Genomic DNA, 22417 nt, shown 5'->3' on the forward strand with positions numbered 1-22417 from the left:
AGTGCGGATGATGATTGCTTAAGATGCCGAGGAATTCCGATTAATTATTACGAACTACCAACTATTGCTTCGGACAGATGTGTAACGACTGACTTCCCGTCATGATGATGCCGCGAAGGAAAACTGTGATGAGGTGTGTCTAAGGATGCGAGATCATCCGATTCGTTAAGGAAAGCCTTAGTTCGGAAAGTGTGGGAAATAGACCTTGCTGTTAATTGGTTAATTTCTATGTTATTGGTTAGAGAAGGATGCCGCCTTTGAGAGAAAGTTGCTAGCGGGAAGCATCGTTCGTGAGAAAAACAGATTTCCCGTATCTTCCCGTAGTAGGTGTTACGTCGCGTGAGATGGTCCATGCGACGTCTCTCATGGTCTGGCCGCGAAGGCCCACGCACCGTTATACAGAACTTCAATAAACCTAAGGAACCACTCTAAGCAGAATCTTTAAATTGAATCTCTAATCCTGCAAGTATTTTCAGTTTATGGATGGTCCTTAAAACAGTTTTTAGGTTTATTGCACGCTCTTACAAATTACGGAAAAAGCGGATATTTGTCTAACGAAAAAGCAGGTTTTTCCCATAAACAAGGACACCCACGAGCCACATTGGCAGGAGACTTCCTTCTCATATTTTCATTTATTAATGTTGGCTATAGCAATGGGCATCGCGGATCGTTACCCTCACTCTCCTAACGAAAAGTGTAAACAACGAATCCGCGTTCTTAGTTCAAAAGGCACACCCACACTGAGCTTTCCTGCGTAATAAGACGAGAACGGACTTCACTGTTTCTACGACATTAATTCAGTCAACTCTCTGCTTCTACGACTTTAGTTTAGTCAATACTCCGGAACCAAGTCGACAACTACCAAGTCATCGACGGATCAATCAGCTGCTTCTCGTACATTCGAGTAACATCAACATATCTACACAGACTCGATCTCGTCTATAGATCAGTCCGCTTCTCAACACTGATTCTCTAACTTGAAAACAGTCATCGTCACGCTATCCCTTCACCCATCAAACAATCGTCTATAACACGTATATCTTACGAAACGACGTATTGTATTGAGTTGTTGAAAATATAATTATTATAACTTGTCAATTGTAGTGTTATACCACATCAACCACTCTTAATATCCCACTAGAAATAAGGGGATCGACCTGTTCGTGGTGTCGATTGTTATAATCGTAACGGGAATTTACGACTCCCGTTGACGAGCTTCCTCGCGATCGCGTCTCCCCGCGACTGGAAGAAACAACAGTAGGTGATAGATTTAGGGACTGTTAGGATAAAGACTGTTTCTCCGTTTGAAGGACCTTAGATAACTAAACCCTAAGATTTGTAGGGGGTCCTCAGACTAGCTGAACATGTACTGTGGAGATGCATCGACATCTGATAATCATCTTGCCCGAAGAATAGGGTCTGTGTGTGACGAGCCACGGGGCAAAAACCATTGGAATGTTTACTGTCCAGTGCCGCTACAACTATTTCTTTTTAAGGAGAGCTATACGATTACTCTATACCTCTATTAGGTAAAAAAGTTCATCCCCTGACCGCGGCTACGTTTAGCGACTAGTTGTCACTTCGAGCCCAAGCTCATTATCACAAATCTCCGACAATTATAATCGGGTTAAATTATGGAAAGTAAAGTATTGGAGATTTTCCCAAGAATTCCAAAGAGACTTTCCAACCTACTATTTGATAATTTAGTGGCAAATATAGGGACTGCAAGTGTGAAAATCCTGAAACATGAATACAATCGATGAAAAAAGCAATGAAAGTGCGAATAAAGGGTTGAATAAGACGAATACTCTCGAGGAATTCTACGCCGGTTGTGGGATTCTTGTGACTGGAGCAAGCGGTTTCGTTGGAAAAGGTCTCCTGGAAAAACTGATCCGCGTGTGTCCACGCATCACTGCCATTTTTATTCTAATTCGTCCAAAAACGAACGAAACGATAGAACAACGATTTAAGAAGATCATGGATGATCCCGTTCGTAAATATATTCTTGTTTCTTTCAATGTTTAGGCCTGTCAGGAGCCAAATTGATTAACTTCCATTTCTGGAATTTTCGTTTTCAGATTTATGATGGCATTAAAGCAAAGAACCCCTCACTTTTCAGCAGAGTCTATCCCGTTAAAGGTGATGTGAGTATGCCAAATTTAGGACTTTCGCGAGAAGTTAGAAATCTGTTGTTAGAGAAAGTAAACATAGTGTTTCACCTCGCGGCCACTGTGAGATTCAACGAGCCCTTATCTGTGGCTGTTAATGTGAATACAAAAGGTACTGCTCGTGTCATAGAACTTTGGAACGAGCTGAAGCATCCAGTTAGCTTCGTCTACGTTAGCACAGCTTATAGTAATGCGAATCTACACGAGATTGGGGAAAAAGTTTATACGTAAGAATAAGTTATACGCAAACGTTGTTGCATGGTTTACGAATATTATATTTGTAATTATACCGTGAAGAATATGTTCACTTATTATTGACTTTGCAGCACGAGCTTGAGTCCTTCGGAGGTAATCGATATGTGTGATAAGTTCGACAAAATGTCGATCAACCTGCTGGAAAAGAGGATTTTAAAAACTTATCCAAATACATACACATTCAGTAAGAATTTAGCAGAGCAGATTGTAGCAAACAAGTGCAAAGATCTGCCAGTTGCGATAGTGCGGCCAAGCATAATTGGTGCCTCTTTGGAAGAACCATGTCCTGGTTGGATACAGAATATTTCTGCATTAACAGGTATTTTCATAGATCTTTTCCAATAATTTTTCAATTTTTCATTAATAATTGTTCAATACTCCTTACATTTCCTAAAAGTGGAGTTAAACGATTTGTTTATGAGAGGATAAATGAGAGGCTCTCCACTAGATCATCATTATTATAGTTCAAGTTTGTTGTTGCTCACAATTACGAGAATTCTTACCAATCTATTTAGCGCTACATTTCTGGTAATCAAAAATCACAAATAATTTCTAAACCAATTTAATCACCAGGTGTCTTTCTGCTAATCAGCAAAGGATGTGCAACAGTGATACCGGGTAAGAAAGATGCAAGAGTGGATTTAGTGCCCGTCGATTTCGTAGTCGATACGATGATATGTACTGCATGGCATGTCACGCTACATCCTGAGCACGAAGTTAAAGTTTACAACTGCACGAGTAACGCTAATCCTTTTAGGTAAAATTTATAACGAATGTTTTTCAACTTATGCAATTCGATTGTTACAGTATTTCAAAAAATTCAGTTTATTTAAGTAATGTGGACAATTCGCAAATAAACGTAGAATACAAAAGTCCACTTTTAATCTCAATTCGTTAATTTAAGAAAATAGTGATATAATGTAATATTTATTTAATTGCATAATATTTCCTGAGATACTCGGATAGCAATAAAGTTTACTTTAAGCGTAATTTGATTAATTGTACAAATGTAATTGTTACAATTGATAAGATGGGGTCAGATGAAAGATGCCGTGGTGAAATGTAGCATAGAAAAGCCACTGAAGGATATGCTATGGTACCCGGATTGTCAAATGATAGCTAATAGATATATTTACAATCTTCGGAGTGTATTTCCGCATGTTTTGCTTGCGTTCGTCATAGATACATTTTTAAGACTCCGAGGTAGTAAACCAATGTGAGTATTCAATCCTCGAACAACGAGAACAATCTTTCGGGGATAATCTCTGCCTTCATCTATAATAATAGTCAAAAATGATATTTCAGAATGATGAAACTTTTCAAAAGTGGCAAGAAGCTGTTCACATCGGTAGAATTTTTCGGCACGCGCGAATGGATTTTCCAAATGGACAACTGTTTCAACTTGACGAGGATGGTAAAAATGTTGAACGATAGCGATATGGTCAAACTAAACTTAGGGGATATGGATTGGGAGAAGTATATCGCAAATTACCTAATGGGAATTAGGAAATTTATTTTAAGACAAGAGTTTAAGTCAACAGCCCGACAACGATTATCGAGGTGCGTATAGAAGTATCTTCGTATAAAAAAGTAGGGACTAATATAAATACATATATTTTCGGTTATTCCAGGTTGTACTGGATACATCAGGTCACCAAAATATCCTCTAGAATAATTTTATTATGCATAATATTATATTTATTGGCTATTTGACCGTTACATTTTTCTCTTTGAACCAATAGAAAATATAAATATAATTTTATAATAAAGGAGCTCATTATCCGTTTCATTTTATCTTTCCACTCGTCTCATTTCTAAGTAAATTCATTTATGACATTGCTTAATAAGTATGTTTGTATTTATATGCATACGGTTTTTGATTTATACACAATTCATACAGGATGATTTCTTTACTCCTCAATGTTTGTAGTATAATAACATTTGCAAATATTCATACATCATTTTTAAGCGTGTATTTAGAGATCACCTCTACATGAAAATGCTACGACATGTCTTTATGTAATGCTAAACAGCAAAAGTATTATATAGAAAAGAATAGTAACATTCACTACTAATAACTTGTATATTAAATCTGTTCACTGAAAATAAATATTTTTCCGTATAATGATAAGGATTTCTTTCATCCTCTACCAAACAAAAGTTAAGAGATAATTCCTCGCGATCGCGTCTCCCCGCGACTGGAAGAAACAACAGTAGGTGATAGATTTAGGGACCGTTAGGATTTTTTTTTTTTTTTTTTTATTGTTTGTTAAGTTTTTACAATTTGTCCAGAAGGACATTTGGTAAAATGTTATAGCTTAGAGAATAAAAGAATAAAAAAAATAAAAAATAAAAATAAAAAAAAAAAAAAGAAAAATAAAAAAATAAATAAAAATAAATAAATAAAGCATGTGGATGGTTACCCCCAGCGGGGTTCCATCTTCTAGGTTTCCTATTGCATCTCTATTTCGTGGTCTGCGGGATGCTTCCTCTTCAGTCTTCTTTCTATTTTGGTTTTATTTGTTTCAGCAGCCAGCTGGTTTGGGTGTGCTGCAAGTCTTTCTTTGTACTTTTTTGCGTATCTAGCGATTTCCTCTTTGACTGTTGGAATTTTTAGATCTTTTCGTAGGTCTTCATTTCTGACGTACCATGGAGCGTTAACTATTGTCCTTAAAATTTTTCCTTGCTCTATTTCTATTTTGCTTATGTGACTCATTGCTGCCGTCCCCCATAATGGGACTCCGTATGTCCAGATTGGTTTGATTATTGTTTTGTATATATTTAGTTTATTCATTGTGCTTAATTTAGATTTTCTATTGATTAACCAGTACATCTGCTTCCTTTTTGCACTTATTCTGTTTATTATTGATTTTATATGGTGCTTCCATGTAAGGCGTGTGTCTAAATTTATTCCTAGATATTTGACTTGCTTTGTTTGTGCTATGTGGGCGCCGTTCAGTTGAATATCTGGTGTTTTTCCTTTTCTAAGTGTAAATGTTATGTGGTTGCACTTGCTGGTGTTCACTTTTATTTGTTTGTTTTGCAGCAATTTTTCTATTTTTGTAGTGTGTTCTTGTAGTAGTGCGGCGGCCGTTTCTAGATTTGCATGCCTCACTAGTATGGCCGTATCGTCCGCAAACGTCAGTGTTTTACTGTTGACAGTTGTTGGTATATCTGCCGTGTATAGTGTGTATAATATTGGTCCTAAGACACTTCCTTGCGGTACTCCTGCCTTGATGTCCTTAATTTCAGAGTATGCATCATTTATTTTTACTACAAAGGTTCTGTTGTTTAACTAAGATTTGGGTAGTTTGTAGATTTGTTCTGGAAATTGCTTTTTGATTGTTTGAAGAAGTTTTTCATGGTTAACTTTGTCGAATGCTTTTTCGATATCCATAAAGAGTGTTGTGCAGTATTGTTTTGTTTCAAGCGACTGTAAGATTTCATTGACGAGTCTATGCATTTGTTCTATTGTGGAGTGTTTATTCCTGAATCCAAATTGATGGTTCGGTATTAGATTTTCTTTTTCTATTGTTGGTTTTAAGCGGTTATATATTATTTTCTCTAATAATTTCGAAAACGCAGGTAGTAATGATATCGGCCTGTAGGATGCAGTTAGATGTGGGTTTTTGTGTGGTTTGGGTAACATTACTATCTGTGCTATTTTCCATAGTGTAGGAAAGTACTGTATTCTTAGAATTGCGTTAAATATTATCGTTGTTAGTCTTATTGCCTTTGGGGGAAGGTTTTTTAAGATTTTCCCATTGATCAAGTCAAATCCTGGTGCTTTACTTGTCTTTGTTGCCTCAATTAAGTTTGTAACTTCTTGCGCTGTTGTGCTGAGTATGGTGCAGCGTTTATCAGTTGTGTTGCTGGCATTTTCCACTTCTTCATTTGTTTGCCATCCAGGGATGCTGTTATTAATTTCATACGGCGAAAATATATTTTGTAGGTGCTTTGAGAATTCTTCTGCCTGCTCTTCGTCGGTTCTGGCCCATGTGTTGTCCATTTTTCTGATTGCTGGGATTGTTTTTACTGTTTTATTAATTTTGTTAGTGACTTTCCATAGGGAGTAGTCGGTATTCTCATGCGCGGATAGTGATTCGATGAATTTTGAGAATTCGTTACTATGATGTTCCCTTATTTTATTCTTTAGTTCCTTTGCAAGTTTATTTAGGTTTTTCTTGTTTTCTCGTGTTCTCTGTTTTTGCCATTTTGCTTTCGCTTTTCTTTTTTCCCTGATTTTGTCTAGGATGTCCTGCGGAATAATTTTTGATTGCCTGCTATGTGTTTCATAGGTGGTGGTTGCCCACGCTGCTTCCTGTATTATTTCTGTCAAAGTTGCTACTGCCTGCTCAATGTGTTCAGGTGTTTTCAACGGGATATTGCAGTTGATTTTGTTTTCGATTAGCTCTTTGAAAGTTTGCCAGTTGGTGGTTTTATTGCAAAGCGACTCTGACTTGTTATAAAGTAGTGGTTTGCTTGTATATTCTATTATAATTGGTGTATGGTCGGAGTTAAGCTCGAGGCTGGTTGCTATTTTTAATTTGCTTACATTTAGCCCTTTTGTTACTGCAAAATCCAACAGGTCAGGTATTTTATTGGGGTCTGTCGGCCAGTACGTTGGTTTTCCTGTAGATAGTACGTTGAGGTTGCTGCTTCTAATGTATTTTTCCAATGTTCTACCTCTCGGCGTGCTAATTCTCGAACCCCATAATGTGTGCTTTGCATTAAAGTCTCCTGCCGCTATATATTTGTCGCCTAAGGATTGGAAGTACTCTTCCCATTTTTTAAGTGTCATTTTGTGTCTCGGAGGTGCATATACTGCTGACATCTGGAAGTAATTGTCATTGGTTTGTATTGTGACAGTGGTTGCTTGTAGGTGTTCTTGATTTGTTTGACTATGTAAGTGATGCTTGATGTCATTTTTTATTATTACTGCAGTTCCTCCATGTGCTTTACCTGAGGGATGTTTGGTATCGTATATGGTGTAGTACGGTATTTTCATGTAGTTTTTTAGGGTGAAATGTGTTTCTGAGACAAGTAGTATATCAATATTATTTTTATACAAAAATATTTTAGTTTCGTGGGCTCGCTGTTGCAAGCCATTGGAGTTCCAGACTGCTATTTTCAAAATGTCCATCTCTATTTTTTACTTAGCAAGTTAGTGAGTAGTTGTAACATGATTGTTGTTTGTTGTGCTTGTTGTCTTAGTATTGTGTTTAGATCACTTAACATTTTTCCTAACATTTCCATACATTTAATGGATTGTTTGAGCATTTCTTTGATGTCTGTAACGTCTTCGATGTTATTGTTTTCATTCTGATTGTTTGCAAGCGTTGGTTTGCTAATGTTTTTAGTTACTTGTGCGTAGCTTCGTTTACCTTGGGGATCTATGTTTCTGCTTATAGCGTTTAGTTCGTGTTGTGCTTTCAATGTTGTTTCGTTATCCGTTATACTTTGTTGTGGTTGATGGTCATTGTGTGATCTGTTGCGAAGTGGAGGAAACAGTTTACGTTGTATTTGTTTCCTTATTTCACATCCTTTGTAGCTGGCTGAGTGGTTTCCGTTACAATTATAGCATTTAACTTGTTCTATTTTTCCTGTGTATGGGCAGTGTATTGTTAGGTGATTTTTTGCACATTTAACACATGCCGGGCTTCTGTTGCAATAATTTTTTGTGTGTCCGTATTGTTGACACCGCATGCATTGTGGTATATCTTTTTTGTAGCGTGGTGGTTCCACTGTTACAATTGTATTTAGTATTTTTTTGATTTCATAAATTTCCTTGTTATTGGTTCTGGGTTCCAGTTCTATTAAGAATAGTGGCAATGTTTGCTTCGTATCGTATCTTGTCATATTGTTGATTGCTCTTGTTTCATGGCCAATTTTTCCTAATTCTTCACTTAATTTTTTTGTGTTAGTTTTTGGATGTAAACCTCTTATAACTATTTTATAGCTCCTTTCTGTTTTGAGTTGGTACGTGTGGTATATAGCATTTTTTTCCTTTAGTTCATTTATCACTTTCCTATAAACTTCTGGGGTGTTTGTTTGAATTTTTACTTGTTCTAATTTTGTTTGTTTTATTGTGTAGTTATCCTTCCCGACTATATTGTTTAGTAGATCAATAATTGTCTATTATTTGGGCCTCAACAAATATTGGTGGTGGTTTTGATATGTAAGGTGATTTAGTCGTTGTTTTGCTTGTCGGGTCATTGTCTATTTCTTCCGTTAATGAGCTGAAGGAGTTTCTTAAAGGTAATTCTTGCAGCCATCGCTGCTTTTCTATATCTGGGTTTCCTGCAGCATTTGTGCCTGGAATTATTTTACGTTTTTTGCTAGTCTTTGCTAGCTTCCAGTTTTCGTCCTGGTAACTTATTTTGTTGTCGTGTCTGCACTCCTCCTGTCTCCGCTGCTCTTCCATTTCTTCTATTTCCATATCATTTTGGTTGTTATTATTTTGCTATTGTTGCTGTAAGCCTGGTAAATCTGACGACCCTTTTATGTAATATTTTTCTCCATTGGTTGCAATCTTGATCGTTGATATCTGCTGTTGCATTGTTTGTCACTATCACTATTCGTAGTGTCACACACTCAAGGAATCATCTGATTAGTAAATAAATAGACCGAACACTCTAAAGGCCACACCCGTTGAAACAATGGATTAACGAGACCCCCTCCAAAAGGACTAGATCCTCGGTAGAGCGACCTTCCAAAACGAGCGTAAATACAGTCTATTGTGATACTTCGAATCTATCCGTTGTAACCGTTACTCAGTTGGATTTTCTATAATAAATTTGATCTTTGCGTATCAAATTCTATTTTCTTCACCCTATTTGTGAAAGAATCGTTTCATTCGTGCCGCGGCGCGAGGATATCACCTGCGGTTTGTTAATTTCGCGATCTTTTGTGCCTCCGACGTGACAGTAGCACTTCTCTGAATCACTTGACTGGAGCACACGTTTGCTTACACACATCTGTTCGCCTCGGTTGCCCGAGCGAGACTGTCGGTAGAAAAGTGATGGTAATGATCCGCGATGCCGATTGGTTAATAAATGCAGTTGTAAAGACAGAGAAAACCAGATATGGCTCGTGGGAAAAGTCTGTTATCTCGCCAGACACCCGCCTTCTCCGTAATAGTTAAGAGCGTGCAACAAACATGAGGATCATCTGTAAACCGAAAATGTTTATGTGAAGAGAAATAAAACTGAACAGATTCGGTTTACGGTATCTCCTTAGGCCTGTTGCGGGTTAGTGTAACAGTGGATAGCTCTTAGCGCCCAGACTATGAGAAATCTCGCAAGGACCATCGCATCTGGCGTAACACGTGCTAAGCAGAAATTCGATCCGTGACAAGCGCATAGTTGTCACGAAGCAGCGAGTTCCAGAAACATCAATTTCGGTCCGTTATTTCATCCACAGAAAGAAGGTGGCATACGTGATCATAGGCGCGAACGGTGGCGTGACCCGAGTGTAGTGGGGGTCGTCTCTCCGAGAAGACAAAGAAATGATCGGAGGGCAATCAGTCTCATTTGAAGATTCAAACGACATACATCGAGAGGTCTTACGATTGAAAGTAAAGTCGCTTAGTCTAACGAATTCATCGAGAGATATCGTAAAGTCGGGTCGAATTTCTGTAACACATTAACTGTATCCATCGCTAAATAATTTGTGACGCTTTTATTATTATACAATTTATTGTTAAATATACAAGTTATATTAACCTGTTAATACAGTGTTAAATTCATTGAACCACCTCTGTTATCTTAACCGAAACAGGGGAATGACTAATTCGCGGCGTCGATTATACGAATCGTAGCGAGAATTTACGCCTCTCGCTGACGCGTTTTTCTCGCGACCGCGTCTCTCCGCGAACGGTCGTAACAAAATCATATACAGGAAATCTGTAATATTTACAACAAATTCGTGACCTAAATTCCGCAATTAGAGAATAAAACAGAAGTAGAAACGATTCTATTTCTGAAGCCAGTCACAATGAAGCGTTAAACGTAACAAACGTAGAAAAGAATGATGCGAATGAAAGAGAAAGAGGGACTGAGAATCGAAGTGTTCGGCAACATATAAAATCTGCCTCGTAATATTACTTTCACTCAACTGTTTGTTAGATGTTTCCAATTAAAATGACAAAAAGCACGATACAATTCGTAGCATATTTGCTTATGCTAAATGTTATTAAATGCACATTGGTAAGTAAATATAATACAAATTACACCGTGTTTGGTCCCATTTTAATCAAAAAGATTTTACAAATACGCTGGTAAAAGCTTAATTTAGAAGAAATTTGAAAAAAAACATACATTATCTCGATAATGTCTGACATTCGGTCATGTTACATTAGCTAGAAAAATTTACCGTATGTCCAGCTAAACAAATTGTAAAGTACAAATTAAATAATAATAAAAAAAATGTTACTCTATTGGACTCCTGTGGTAGAAATGACGATTATGCGAATATGAAAAGTAGATTCTTTACTGGAGATCTCCTTTCTTTCATTTCTGGATTCACGACTCACGTTCAGAACATACGAATGATGTGCTACATATGTATGTAAAGTCCCTAGAGTTCACGTGGGATAGGGACTCTTTTTGTTTTACGGATAGCACGACTTTCTTTGTCTCATGGACAGAGCGATCCTCTTTTGTTTCACGGACAACCATTTTAAGAGACACTCATTTCCCAAATGGACGGACAGGGAGCAACATCAGAGATAGACAGGATCACAGAATAATTATTTAAAATATTGAAGATTGACGGAGAAAGATCTGTAGCTCAGGACGTTGAAAATAGATTCTCAATTTTCAGGTAAACATTGCACAAAACTTATTTATCGTTTATGTAATTTATTGTTATTTATTGTTATAGATTGATATCAATTGTTGTTTATTTCTGTATTTTATTTAATTACGTTCACAATAAATCTCGATTTTCAAACTTCAGAATCGATCCCCTCAATTATCCCGAGATTTACGATTGTTACGTCGCCCGACTCTCTACCTGGACGGGGCCTTGCATCGCACATGGCAACCATGTGTCTACACCTCCTTACGGCGTACTCTAAAGAACCTCAAGGACCGACCATAAATCTTAGAAAATCTCAACAAAGTTTCTCAGGTCGACCAAGGATCTTTTCAACGAAAGTAATTTCTAAGATCTCTGGTTTGTGTCCGGAAAACACTTAAAATTAGTTATTTGCACACGTGCGATGCCTCCCACTACCAACCTTCGATCGCGGGCGGCTAAGACCCCTCCTGGTCCACCAACAATCGTAATAGCCAATAGAAACAACGTCTATTTCCCTCACTTTCCTGACCAAAAAACTGTCATTAACGAATCCGATGATCCCATGCGTTAGACACACCCTTTCCTAGCTCTCCTCTGATACAGCATCGTCAGTCTAGAGTAGTCTATTTTCGTCGTCCGAACAGTCAATAAGTCTACCACGTTTCTACCTTCAAATCAATTCGTTTGCAAAGTCCAACTATCTCATCGAGAGATATCGTCAAGTCGGGTCACATTTTCTGTAACGCATAAGCTGTACTCATCGTCAAATACTTGTGACGCTCATAACATTGTATAATCCATTGTTGAATATATCTATCATATTAACCTGTTAACACAGTGTTAATTTCAATTAACCACCCCTGTTATCCTAGCCGAAACACGGGGAACGACTATTTCGCGGCGTCGATTAGCCGAATCTTAGCGAGAATTTACGCCTCTCGCTGACGCGTTTTCCTCGCGACCGCGTCTCTCCGCGAACGGTCGTAACAACGATCTTACATGTATATACATTAGACAAAAGCAAAAGGAGAAATAAGCAACTAACTAACTAAGGCGAAAAAATAGGAAAAGCGAAACATCTTCGAAAAAGCTGAATTTTATGTCGAATTTGAACGTCCGACGAGGACTGGAAAAATGTTTCATTGGTCAACGTATTACCAATTTTCTTTATTACTTTTAATGTCAAAGAACTTAAATTACAAGAACAATATGATAAATGACTGAAATACCACAGTAAAAATGAAATATTACTAAGGATCCAACATTGGCTCTTATTTTAGGACATTTGCTGATTATAATTTTCGTCGTTTTTAAATAGGCAAGTACGAAGATTATAATACATCTTACACTTACAAAAACTGTTTTTAATTTCTCTAACCGTCCTTAAGTTTCGTTGTTCTGTGAATTTTTATACGTCGTCAAAAACGGTCTTTCCGAAATAGGACACAGAAATTTTTTAAATAGCGAAATCAAAGTCCTACTCTTGTTACCAACTGGTTGCAACAAATTGTTCCACAGATAATTCGTATCTTAGGAAACACAAAATATTTCTGATTATCAACGTAACACTCATTAAATAATTGTATAGTTTCATCTGTTATACTCACATAGTGCATGTAGTTTTTGACTCGAATGAAAGCAATCAGCATTAAGATAGGAGAGATCGGTGAATCCATCCTCGGCAAGAGGTACTTTTGCATCTTTCAAAGTCAGTAAAATTTCTACGGTGAAGTCATTTCTATGAAATTCTGGATAATTAGCGACTTCTTCGTCAATCTCTTGCCATCTAGAAAAATGAAACAAACTGGAATTGGTCAATAGCCTCTTTGCGTCTCGATAATTTCTGCGTTCACGTGTCGTTCGAGTAAGGGTCTGGCAGATCTTTGTGATAAAAGAAACAAAATGTTAGAGCTCATGCGTAACACCAAGTTTCTGGTTGATCGGTGAGGGGACCTTGTGTTTATTGCTACGGTAAACTCGATCTGCAATCTCGCGCGGGTCGCGAGATCTCAGTAGGCTCGTCCTTTTCGTATCTCGCTTACCCCACCATCGAACCGATCCGCACGATTTCCGCGCATGCTCCCGAAATGTCAGAATTGCGGAGTTATGTTGCGATGTTAGCGGTCGAGGCGACGACATTTAGCATTGCGCGTACGGGACGATCGCGGTGCATGTATCAAATTTGTATAAACATTGTTTATATGCGTTATTATGTATTAAGTACTTATGGTGGCAGAGGATTGGAGGAAACATTGATCCCCTCTACTCGAAAATATAATGGGACAATTTTCGAGTTGCTATTATGGATTTTAATGAGGAAGCAGATTCAATGTCTAACATTTTTAATGATTTAATGACTTTTCTTACAAGGATGGTTTACGTTTTCGATACCGAATCTTCTTCTCTACGACTTATACGAGGTAAGCTGCAGACCTACATTCGTTCGTGTAGAAAAAAAAGCGCAATTCTTTTGTTCTCAATTTTTACCTTATTTTAGCTTTAAGAATCTGTATCGAAACTTACCTGCGGTATCAGACGAATATCGATACGTTTGTGGTGTTTGAAGTACAGTACTTGTTGGTATCGATTAGAAAAGAATCAATATCGATAACTGATAACTGTGCCTTTGGTATTAATCGATAACAGATTGAAAATCGTAGATCTGTGTCGATAACATCGATACCATATCGGTCACATCACTAGATATGTATTATAGAAATACGAATGGTTGTCTGAATACGTATTCATGATATACGTTTATAAATATATTAAATATTTATCAGAGTTCTTTCATCCAAAGTTGAGCTCGAGTCATCAATAAGATCTTAATGTGAATTGAATTCAAACGTGATTTATATCGTTCTCTAATAACTCTTTTCAATAATGTTATTCACCAACATATAACAAGAATGAAATAAGCTTAAATATAAAATAGAAATTAAGGTAATTAGGCAGAAAAGCGGTTGCACCTCCGATTTTGATGAAATTTAACTACGATGTAAAAATCATCATTCAGAATAACATTATACTATAAACATTATACCATTACCCGACTTTAGTTTCCGAGATATTTGCAAGAATCTGCTGGTAATACTACATTAAATCTTACCTATACATTTACGTCCATGGCAACGTATGTTTGTTACCTACTGTTTTTATAAACACATCATAGCTACTGGGAAACGATGTGTATAACGGGTGAACTCATGAAAAAGCGAAAAAATTTAACAAAATATGGGACGACGGCAATGCTACTCAATGTCGACGGCTAATAGCCTAACGCATTTTGTGGTTCCATTATACTGAGCGACAGGTAAGACACTCGCCAACATTTGAGTACCATTGCCGTTGCCGCGTATTTTGTCAAACTTTTTCCCATTTACATTGAAAACAGAACATGATTTTCAAGCTTTATTGATGCTTTCCTTAGCAAAAATGTCTGTTCTATCGCTTGCTGATGTTATACTTTCTTGTAGACATTTAATTTTTTAAATAAGTTGGAAAATTTAAGCAAAAAACGGACGCGTTCTGAGCGTTCATTTCACTTTAATCATTATCTACACATATTTAAATGTTTATAATAGTACATATCATTTTATTCAGGAGGGCTCATAGTATTTTTTGTTCAAAAGGCAATTCGATAGCTGCTAGCGTAAAAAAACAAAAATTTGCGAAATGGCGAATTTGAATTTTTCTTACGTTTTTTCTCAAAATTGAGTTTTTCAAAAGTTGTGCATTCTAGCTAAAAAATGGTTGGCAAATTCGTATTTAGGTCAAAAGTGTGTACATATATGACCTGATAAAGGTTGCAAAACTAAATGCGCGTTCAGTGTAATCCGTATTGAATGTAGATTAACTTTTTCAATTAGACCGTCGTTAGAGTCTCATAACAGTCAGCCTCCTCACGACCTGACGATTGGATTGCTCAGTATTACTATTTTTCTGGAATAGGGTTCAGCTTTGTATAGTTTTTGACAACCACAAACACATGTAAGACTTGTACGTTCAAAAGATTTTTTTACGTTTTCGAGGTAGTCTCGGGTTAGTAAAAAAAAAAAAAAAGAAAAAGAAATGGAATCAGTATTAAACAGTTCGCCCGTTATACAGATTATTTGCAGGTCGCAGCGATGTCTTTATAGACACACAACAGTAGATGAGTGGTCACAACATGCTGACGCATACGTTGCCTTATAAGTCAGATTCAACATAGTGAGTTTACTCGCTATACGAAAAAAGTTGAGTTTCACAACATACTTAAGTTTCATTAAAATGGGAATTGTAGCCCCTTTTATGTATAATTACTAAGATTAAATATAAAGTATCATATAACAAAATCCTTGTAAGTGTTAAATCCTCAAGCACAAAATATTTAAAAAGTTTCTTAAATTAAGAAAATTATACAAACCTCTCAATTATTTTATAATATTCCGGTCTTTGATCCCTAAATTGTAAAGCAAACATACATGAACATTCAATCCTGGATGACAAAAAGCACGGCAATGACTCTCTTCCTTGATGTGCAGCAACCAGTTCCTTTAATTGAGGTGGTGGTATAAGAGCAACGAAAGTTCTTGGTAAATTGTCTCTTAATATTCCAAGAGTATTAATTAAATCTATTTTGTGATCATTTAACATAGACCATGGAAATGTTGCACACGTATTAATTCAAAAATCATTACTACCAATCATCAACGAAATCAACTGGAAAACATAAAAATGTAGATACTACTGCGTAAACGGTTAAACAATAAATGAAATTATAAATTTCATTAAAAAAAGAAAGAAATTGCCCAATTTCATACTTGCATCTAATCCTTTTAAATTGTAATTATAATTTTCAATGATATTGCAACTGTGTGTCTAGTGAATAAAGGGTAATGTAATTAACTCTTGAAAATAGTTCACCAGAACTGCATAGAAATACTTCTCTAATTACAATGCCAATAATTTCATTATGACCTTTCTTTCCTAGTAATGAATATATAAAGGCCTTGGAGAATTTCTATTTTAATATTTGAATATAAATGGTAAACGTAGCATTGCGAATAATAGTAGATTATATATAGTAACGCAAGCAATAATGTTGCTAATAATTTAGATTTTATGTAAATTTATATTCTATTAATCGGTTGTTAATTTCAACGATCATATGCATATTAAAACATCATTTCTCATATAATAACTACGTATTGTATATAATTACTTTATCTACAAACATACGAACCTTCCAATGTTTGTTGATATCTATCCTCGGGTCATCTTTTATTTTATTGATCAGATATGTCGCCATGAAAGTCATATCTTCAGACACAGCTCCACTTTCGGCAACGTTTAACTGCGCAGCTGGATCAGTACTTATAGCGTCCCCAAGTGAATAACCTACTAATTTAAGATTGAATTCCTGCATATAGGGAATCCGACTATGAAAGATTTCAGTATTAAACAATGCAGATGTAAGAAATTAACAAACTTTAAGAATATTAGGGAGAGTCAGGTACTGTCGCCGAGTTGCTTGACCGCCGATACTGCCTACTATACCTCTATTTTCAATGTTCATTTCGAACGTATAAATCGAAGTAACTCCAGCGCCGATTGTCAAATAATCACCCATTGCGGCAATGACATCTATGTCTCCTTTTGTTTTAAATGATGAACTGACTCGGGAACTTTCGAAGACCTGCCGGCTAAACAAATTAAAGTAAAGACATTAGAATACATATGAACTCCAAAAAATAAGTATCAGTTCTTAAACTACAGTAGGGCGAGGAGCTTGTAATGTCACATATCTATCTTCAAAAATGATATTAATAGGACAAGACTATGAATGAACTGGAAATCACATTGGAATTCTTGTAGTCACATTATAAAGAGTAGCGTTCTTCACTGTAATTTCCTGCCACAGAAATTTACCGATTGTCCCTAGGATAAATTGCAAAAATTATTGGAAATAAAAAAAATCTGCGATTTAAATTGAATAATGATTTTAAAAAATAAATACGACGGTATAATATTTACAAGTGGCATCATGAAGTATTTGATAACAGTAATCATAAATTTGGTTAACTACCTGTTTCGTTGCAAGGAAAAGGGACGTCTATTGGAACTTCCTTTTGAAATTTATTTTTATTCCGTAATCAAGACATTCGATCGTCGTTTCTTGTGCCTACAAAATAGTCATTTTAAAACAATTTAAAAAAATACTTCATCTGTGACGTAACGTTGCACGCGATATGTCAAAATTCCGATCAAGCACTTGCAACGAAAAATTTCAAAACTTTTACAAACGTTATCAGATTCGTTCTAAATTTTAGATATACAGATGTATAACCTTGATACTTTTATCTTATAGTAATAAGAGCATTGTTTTCAGTTCTTAAATTTAACGTATTTTAATTGTCTAGAGTTTTAATAGCATGTGAAAACTTTCGTGAGCTACTGTATAGGTATTTTCAAGATTTATGCTATAAAGTAAACGCGTTCAGTGGCGAGATATCAACTCTGCTCCCTGCACCCCATCATTAACCTAACCAAAACTCATCTGAAATCACAATCAGGTTGCCGCCTCTTATACTCGTATAACAAGACTGACCAGTATTTTAAGAACAAATGGAAATGGTATACGGATATCTTTAGATTTCACATTTACCTAACAGCTCGTCACTTTTAACACACTTCAAAACTGCTGTTTAGTTTCGTTACGAATTTCGAAATAAGTACTTTTTAGAAAATTCCTCACCTCAAGAACCAGAAGTGGGTGCCACAGAATTCATAGCGTGTGTTACTTAGAAATATAATTTCTACAATATTTATATGTTAAAAGAAAAATGATCCGTGCTGTGCAGGTTTTTGTACACTTTTACCGAAAAAAATTTCGTCATCTTATCATTTTGTCGCGAACATATATATATTCGCAATAAAACATTAGTCTATGAAAAATAAGATTCGCAATATTTCACTTTTCCTCCAAAAAGCATCTCTCTAACCAAAAGAAAACGATATTACTGCATAAAGACGTAACTCGAAATAAACTAAAACAGACGTATCGTAGGATTGCGTTAACCAATTACGATATCCACGATAGATGTAATTAAGAATAGAGGTATCCATGGCAGTTCTTTGCGACATGGTCAGTACGCATAATTCTAATACAACGCACAGATACAGCGTTTTCATCGTAAGTTTTCTTCCACAATCATATGGTCACTTTTAAGTTTCTACGGTGATTTTTTATTTTTGTTGATTATAAAGACAAAAAGATAAATTCTTGCGATGACTGCTAACTGCTACGCGTATTATCGAGGGACTTGATATCACTGCATCCAGTCTTAACCGTTGTTAGTTAGCGATCGTTACGAAAACTGTTCGTAATCGTAAAAGATTTGAAACTATTGTGCTACATGATCATAATGCGAGACAAGTTATATGTATTGATTCAGATACTTCGTTCTTAATCATGTTTCTTGCATATGTATTTGCATTTATATACGTTGTCAACAAGGTCAAGAAAATTTATGAATACGGATAGGCAAAGCCCGAGCAATGATTTACATATTGTATAATGTGTATATACTAACGTTATTTCTTATTGTACGTTAAACATACTATAGAAATTGTATAACAAAAAAAGATCTGAAAAAATATTTTTCCCAAGGAAAATGTTACAGATGTTACTTTCCTAGGCTTTCATACGTTAAATATGATAAATTCAAGTTAAAACATCTGCTAAACTAATATAGTTTTCGATAAAAATAGGTTAATACTTTTTTGTAGAGAATGCCGAAATGGATTAACATATTAAAGGGCATATGATTTCATTTGAGAAAACAAAACTGACTTTTGCATTTTCTCTAAATCCTATTACCACATTTTTTAGTCCTTTAAAACATTTAAATGAAACTTGAAAATATTTAAGTGAACGGAGTTCGTGGAACATTCACTACAGATTTAATACGGAAGATAGTTTCTATTTCGTTACTCGTTACTCCTCATATGCCTACTGGTTGTTTGCCTCGCCGAGAAGGATGAAATTACATGACCTTTTTTAAACGTAACTTATTTTCTAACAGGGAAACGTCAACATCAGACTAATTTATAATAGAAAAAATATAATTTTACATTTCGCTAATCGAAAATGTATTCTATTTGAAGTTTATTAAAGTTGGCTTTCCGGGTTTTCAAATTTCAAAATTGCAGTCCTGTTTCAGCGTAACAGCGTCAACGATGTGTAACATATTGTTTTTCTGAGACGTCTAGTTATTTCTTTTACCGAGTTTTCTGTGTTTAAATAATCCACCCATGTTTTCAGAATGTAAACTAATCGAATTTTTCAGTTTGGTACGTAACTCCTTTATGGAAATATCCATAAACATTCATTAAAGGTGACACGTATATGTACGTAATGATAGCAATCTGTCGTAATAAAATAGCGTGTATGTTTACAACCCAGTTAACAATAAATAATATCTAATACATTAATATTTAATAATTCATAATGTTTATTTATCCGTGACTCAGAACATGCATTACGAATTATAATACTTGAATTTATACTCACTTTCTTCAATTGAATCTCATGCTCGAAGAGGGGAAAGCAATAGCTCCAGGTTTTGTAGTATTAAACTAATTTAATTGTATAATTCGATAGATAGTAACATAGTTGTCACGAATAACGTAATATCACATCGAAGTTATTGAATTTATATCAAGCGCCGGTGATGCATCGATCAAAGACATTATTCTGTCCTTTTACAATCATAGTAGTTCTAATGGCAACATTCACATCATCATCGACAGTCAATAACGAAACTATAAATTCAAGAAATATAATGTTCGATATCCTTTCTGTTTGCGATCGGTGGTATATTGCAAGATATCGCAAGACATCGTAGAAAATGTAAGATATCGCCGAAGACAGGACTTAGAACATCACGTAATACGTTACGCGAAATTTCATCCTTAGTTTTAGTACATTCGTGATGTACTTGATCGATCAATAAATATTTATCCACAGAAGCAGGTTTTTGTTGATCTTCTCGCTCTTTTGTACCTCTCGTTGTTGTTTTTCTTGCTCTCTTCACTGAGCGTAATTTGTCTTTTTGAGTTATTCATAGGTTGCGTTGCGATTTTCTGAGGCAGAAGTACGTGTGAGCGTAAAATTCTATACTTTCTTTATGATTACAAGGTACTCGTTCTATATTCTATTTTTAATTTTGTAGAGGACTTCAGTTTTAATTTTCATTCAAGTTGCTGCTATATCGAATAGATAACGTTACATGTAACACAAAAGGTAAGTTCAGGTGATCCGCAGAATGTAGTACGTGAAAAGACATCGCATGTTTTGCCTATTCTGTACTTTGTTTGTAATATCAGAGACGAAGTTTCCTCTCTGCTACTGCAATCGAAACTACGCCATCTATGAGTTATTGCTAGAACTTAGGTTAGGTGTAAGCGATAACACAGAGGGAGGTTAGTATCATCAGTCACTACGGAGTACGCAGGGGCGCGGCGCCACCGTCGCTGCCCGGGTGCGTCAGATTAGGGGACGTGGCGCTAGGAGGAGTGGTTCCCCCTAGCTTTCCAACTCAAGCCGGGACGCCTCCCTAGACAACTACAACGGCAGGGAGATAGACGACGAGGTTGCACTCGGTAGTGATTCGCAAGAGACCCCGGGTGCACCTCTGAACGTCGGGATGACCACCGTGGGGTTTTAGTCGGTAAGAGTCCGACACTACACGGTCGTTGCTACGCAGCGCCGAGTGTCCATGAGGATTTCCCCACGATAAAAAAAAAAAAAAAAAAAGTCACTACGGAGTATGGTTTTACATGAAAGATAATCATTTACGTACAATAGCACTATTCGCATAACAAATATTACAAATATAATTATTGCTAAAATTTACTAATGCACGGCGTTTTTCTATGGGCTTCAAATCTCTACAGAGCAATTACGCACACAATATTACTCTAAATACGAACATCAAATTAGCATACCATTTGTGGTGAGCTAAAAACTTATATCTATTTAACAAGTCAATGGAAAGAATAAGGTAACATAAAAGTCATTCCATATACAAAGAGTCTGCAGCTCCGCTTTCTGCCGAAAATAGCATCCACGATCATCTAATTTCAACGCTTAACTTTCCATTTAAATATCCTCTATATTCTCTACCTGTACCATGAATTTGCACTCCATGCGATTTAATTGCTTCTTGTAATTGTATCTTAAATGTCTTTTAGAGGCTTTCATTAAATATTTTGTTAAACTGGTTAGTTAAATTAATACAAAGTGTCTAAAATGCATTTATATGTTTATTTACCGTTACAATTCCGTGTTATTTATTTTCATTTAATGCAAAAATTAGGAATATTCATCAGTCTTTAATTCAATTTATCATCGGTACGTGACTAATTAATCTTATCACGACTGCAGAAAAGAGTATCCTCGTATATACAGACACTCTTATAAAATTCAAATTATACTGAATAAAATTTGCAATTCAAATAGTTCATGCGATAGCGCTCGACGTAACCTAGACCTGCGTAACCTGCGCGTAGACGAGGTTGTGTTATGACGATGCTGCAAAACCCATCGCGACGTACCAGGTAAACGAGCCAAAGGTACAATGACACATAATTATTCACGGTAGCTGATCGTTATTTAATCGGAGCTAGTTTTTACAAGCAATACAAAGAACCCTGCAATCCAATTATGCATTTATGAATGCAAACATCTCATCATTATAAAGAATATATATCTTTACTATTAATATATGTCGGATTAACGTTATGATTAAGGGTACGGCCGTGTAATGAATCTTCACTAGAATTGGCCATCGTAGTTATACAATCGAGGTAATGTTGTTTAGCACAAGTGTGAGTATTACAGAATCGACAAGTAATAGCGGTGATTAGATGCAAATGACGATGTTCTTAGGTTCGATAAAGAATCCGCGGTCAACGGGATAGTAACTGCAGTTTCTCCAAGGTCTATGTCTGGATCTTGGTTAAAATAAAACGTGACAATATTCACTGATCGTAAAGACGTTATTTTTCTCGCTGATGAGATCGCACGAGAGTGTGTCTAAGGACAGGAGATCGTCGGATTCATCGAGAACAACCCTCGTTCGAAAAGTGAGGGAAATGGACTTTGCTGTTAATTGGTTAATTGCCATATTTGTGGTTAGAGAAAGATG

At 36.0% G+C, this 22417-nt stretch overlaps 1 protein-coding gene and 1 pseudogene across 1 annotated transcript; one reads left to right on the plus strand and one right to left on the minus strand.

Moving 5' to 3' along the window:
- Positions 1-1719: 1719 nt before the first annotated feature.
- On the plus strand, positions 1720-4136 carry LOC139996668 (putative fatty acyl-CoA reductase CG5065). Its single transcript, XM_072021194.1, has 7 exons — positions 1720-1989; positions 2079-2395; positions 2495-2742; positions 2997-3180; positions 3454-3639; positions 3729-3983; positions 4055-4136. The coding sequence occupies exons 1-7, from the start codon at positions 1747-1749 to the stop codon at positions 4134-4136; spliced, it is 1515 nt and encodes a 504-aa protein (XP_071877295.1). The 5' UTR covers positions 1720-1746.
- An 8235-nt stretch (positions 4137-12371) lies between these two features.
- Positions 12372-19522, minus strand: LOC139996669 (phospholipase B1, membrane-associated-like; annotated as a pseudogene).
- Between the last annotated feature and the right edge of the window lie 2895 nt (positions 19523-22417).

Source organism: Bombus fervidus, chromosome 18 (assembly GCF_041682495.2).
Source record: "Bombus fervidus isolate BK054 chromosome 18, iyBomFerv1, whole genome shotgun sequence".
Lineage (NCBI taxonomy): Eukaryota > Metazoa > Arthropoda > Insecta > Hymenoptera > Apidae > Bombus > Bombus fervidus.

What these genes read in the sequence shown, in the direction of transcription:
- LOC139996668 (XM_072021194.1), top strand. Translation starts at nt 1,747, where the DNA reads ATGAATACAATCGATGAAAAAAGCAATGAAAGTGCGAATAAAGGGTTG. An exon ending in AGAAGATCATGGATGATCCC is followed by an intron (nt 1,990 to 2,078) that starts GTTCGTAAATAT and finishes TTTCGTTTTCAG; the next exon opens with ATTTATGATGGCATTAAAGC. An exon ending in GCCCGACAACGATTATCGAG is followed by an intron (nt 3,984 to 4,054) that starts GTGCGTATAGAA and finishes CGGTTATTCCAG; the next exon opens with GTTGTACTGGATACATCAGG.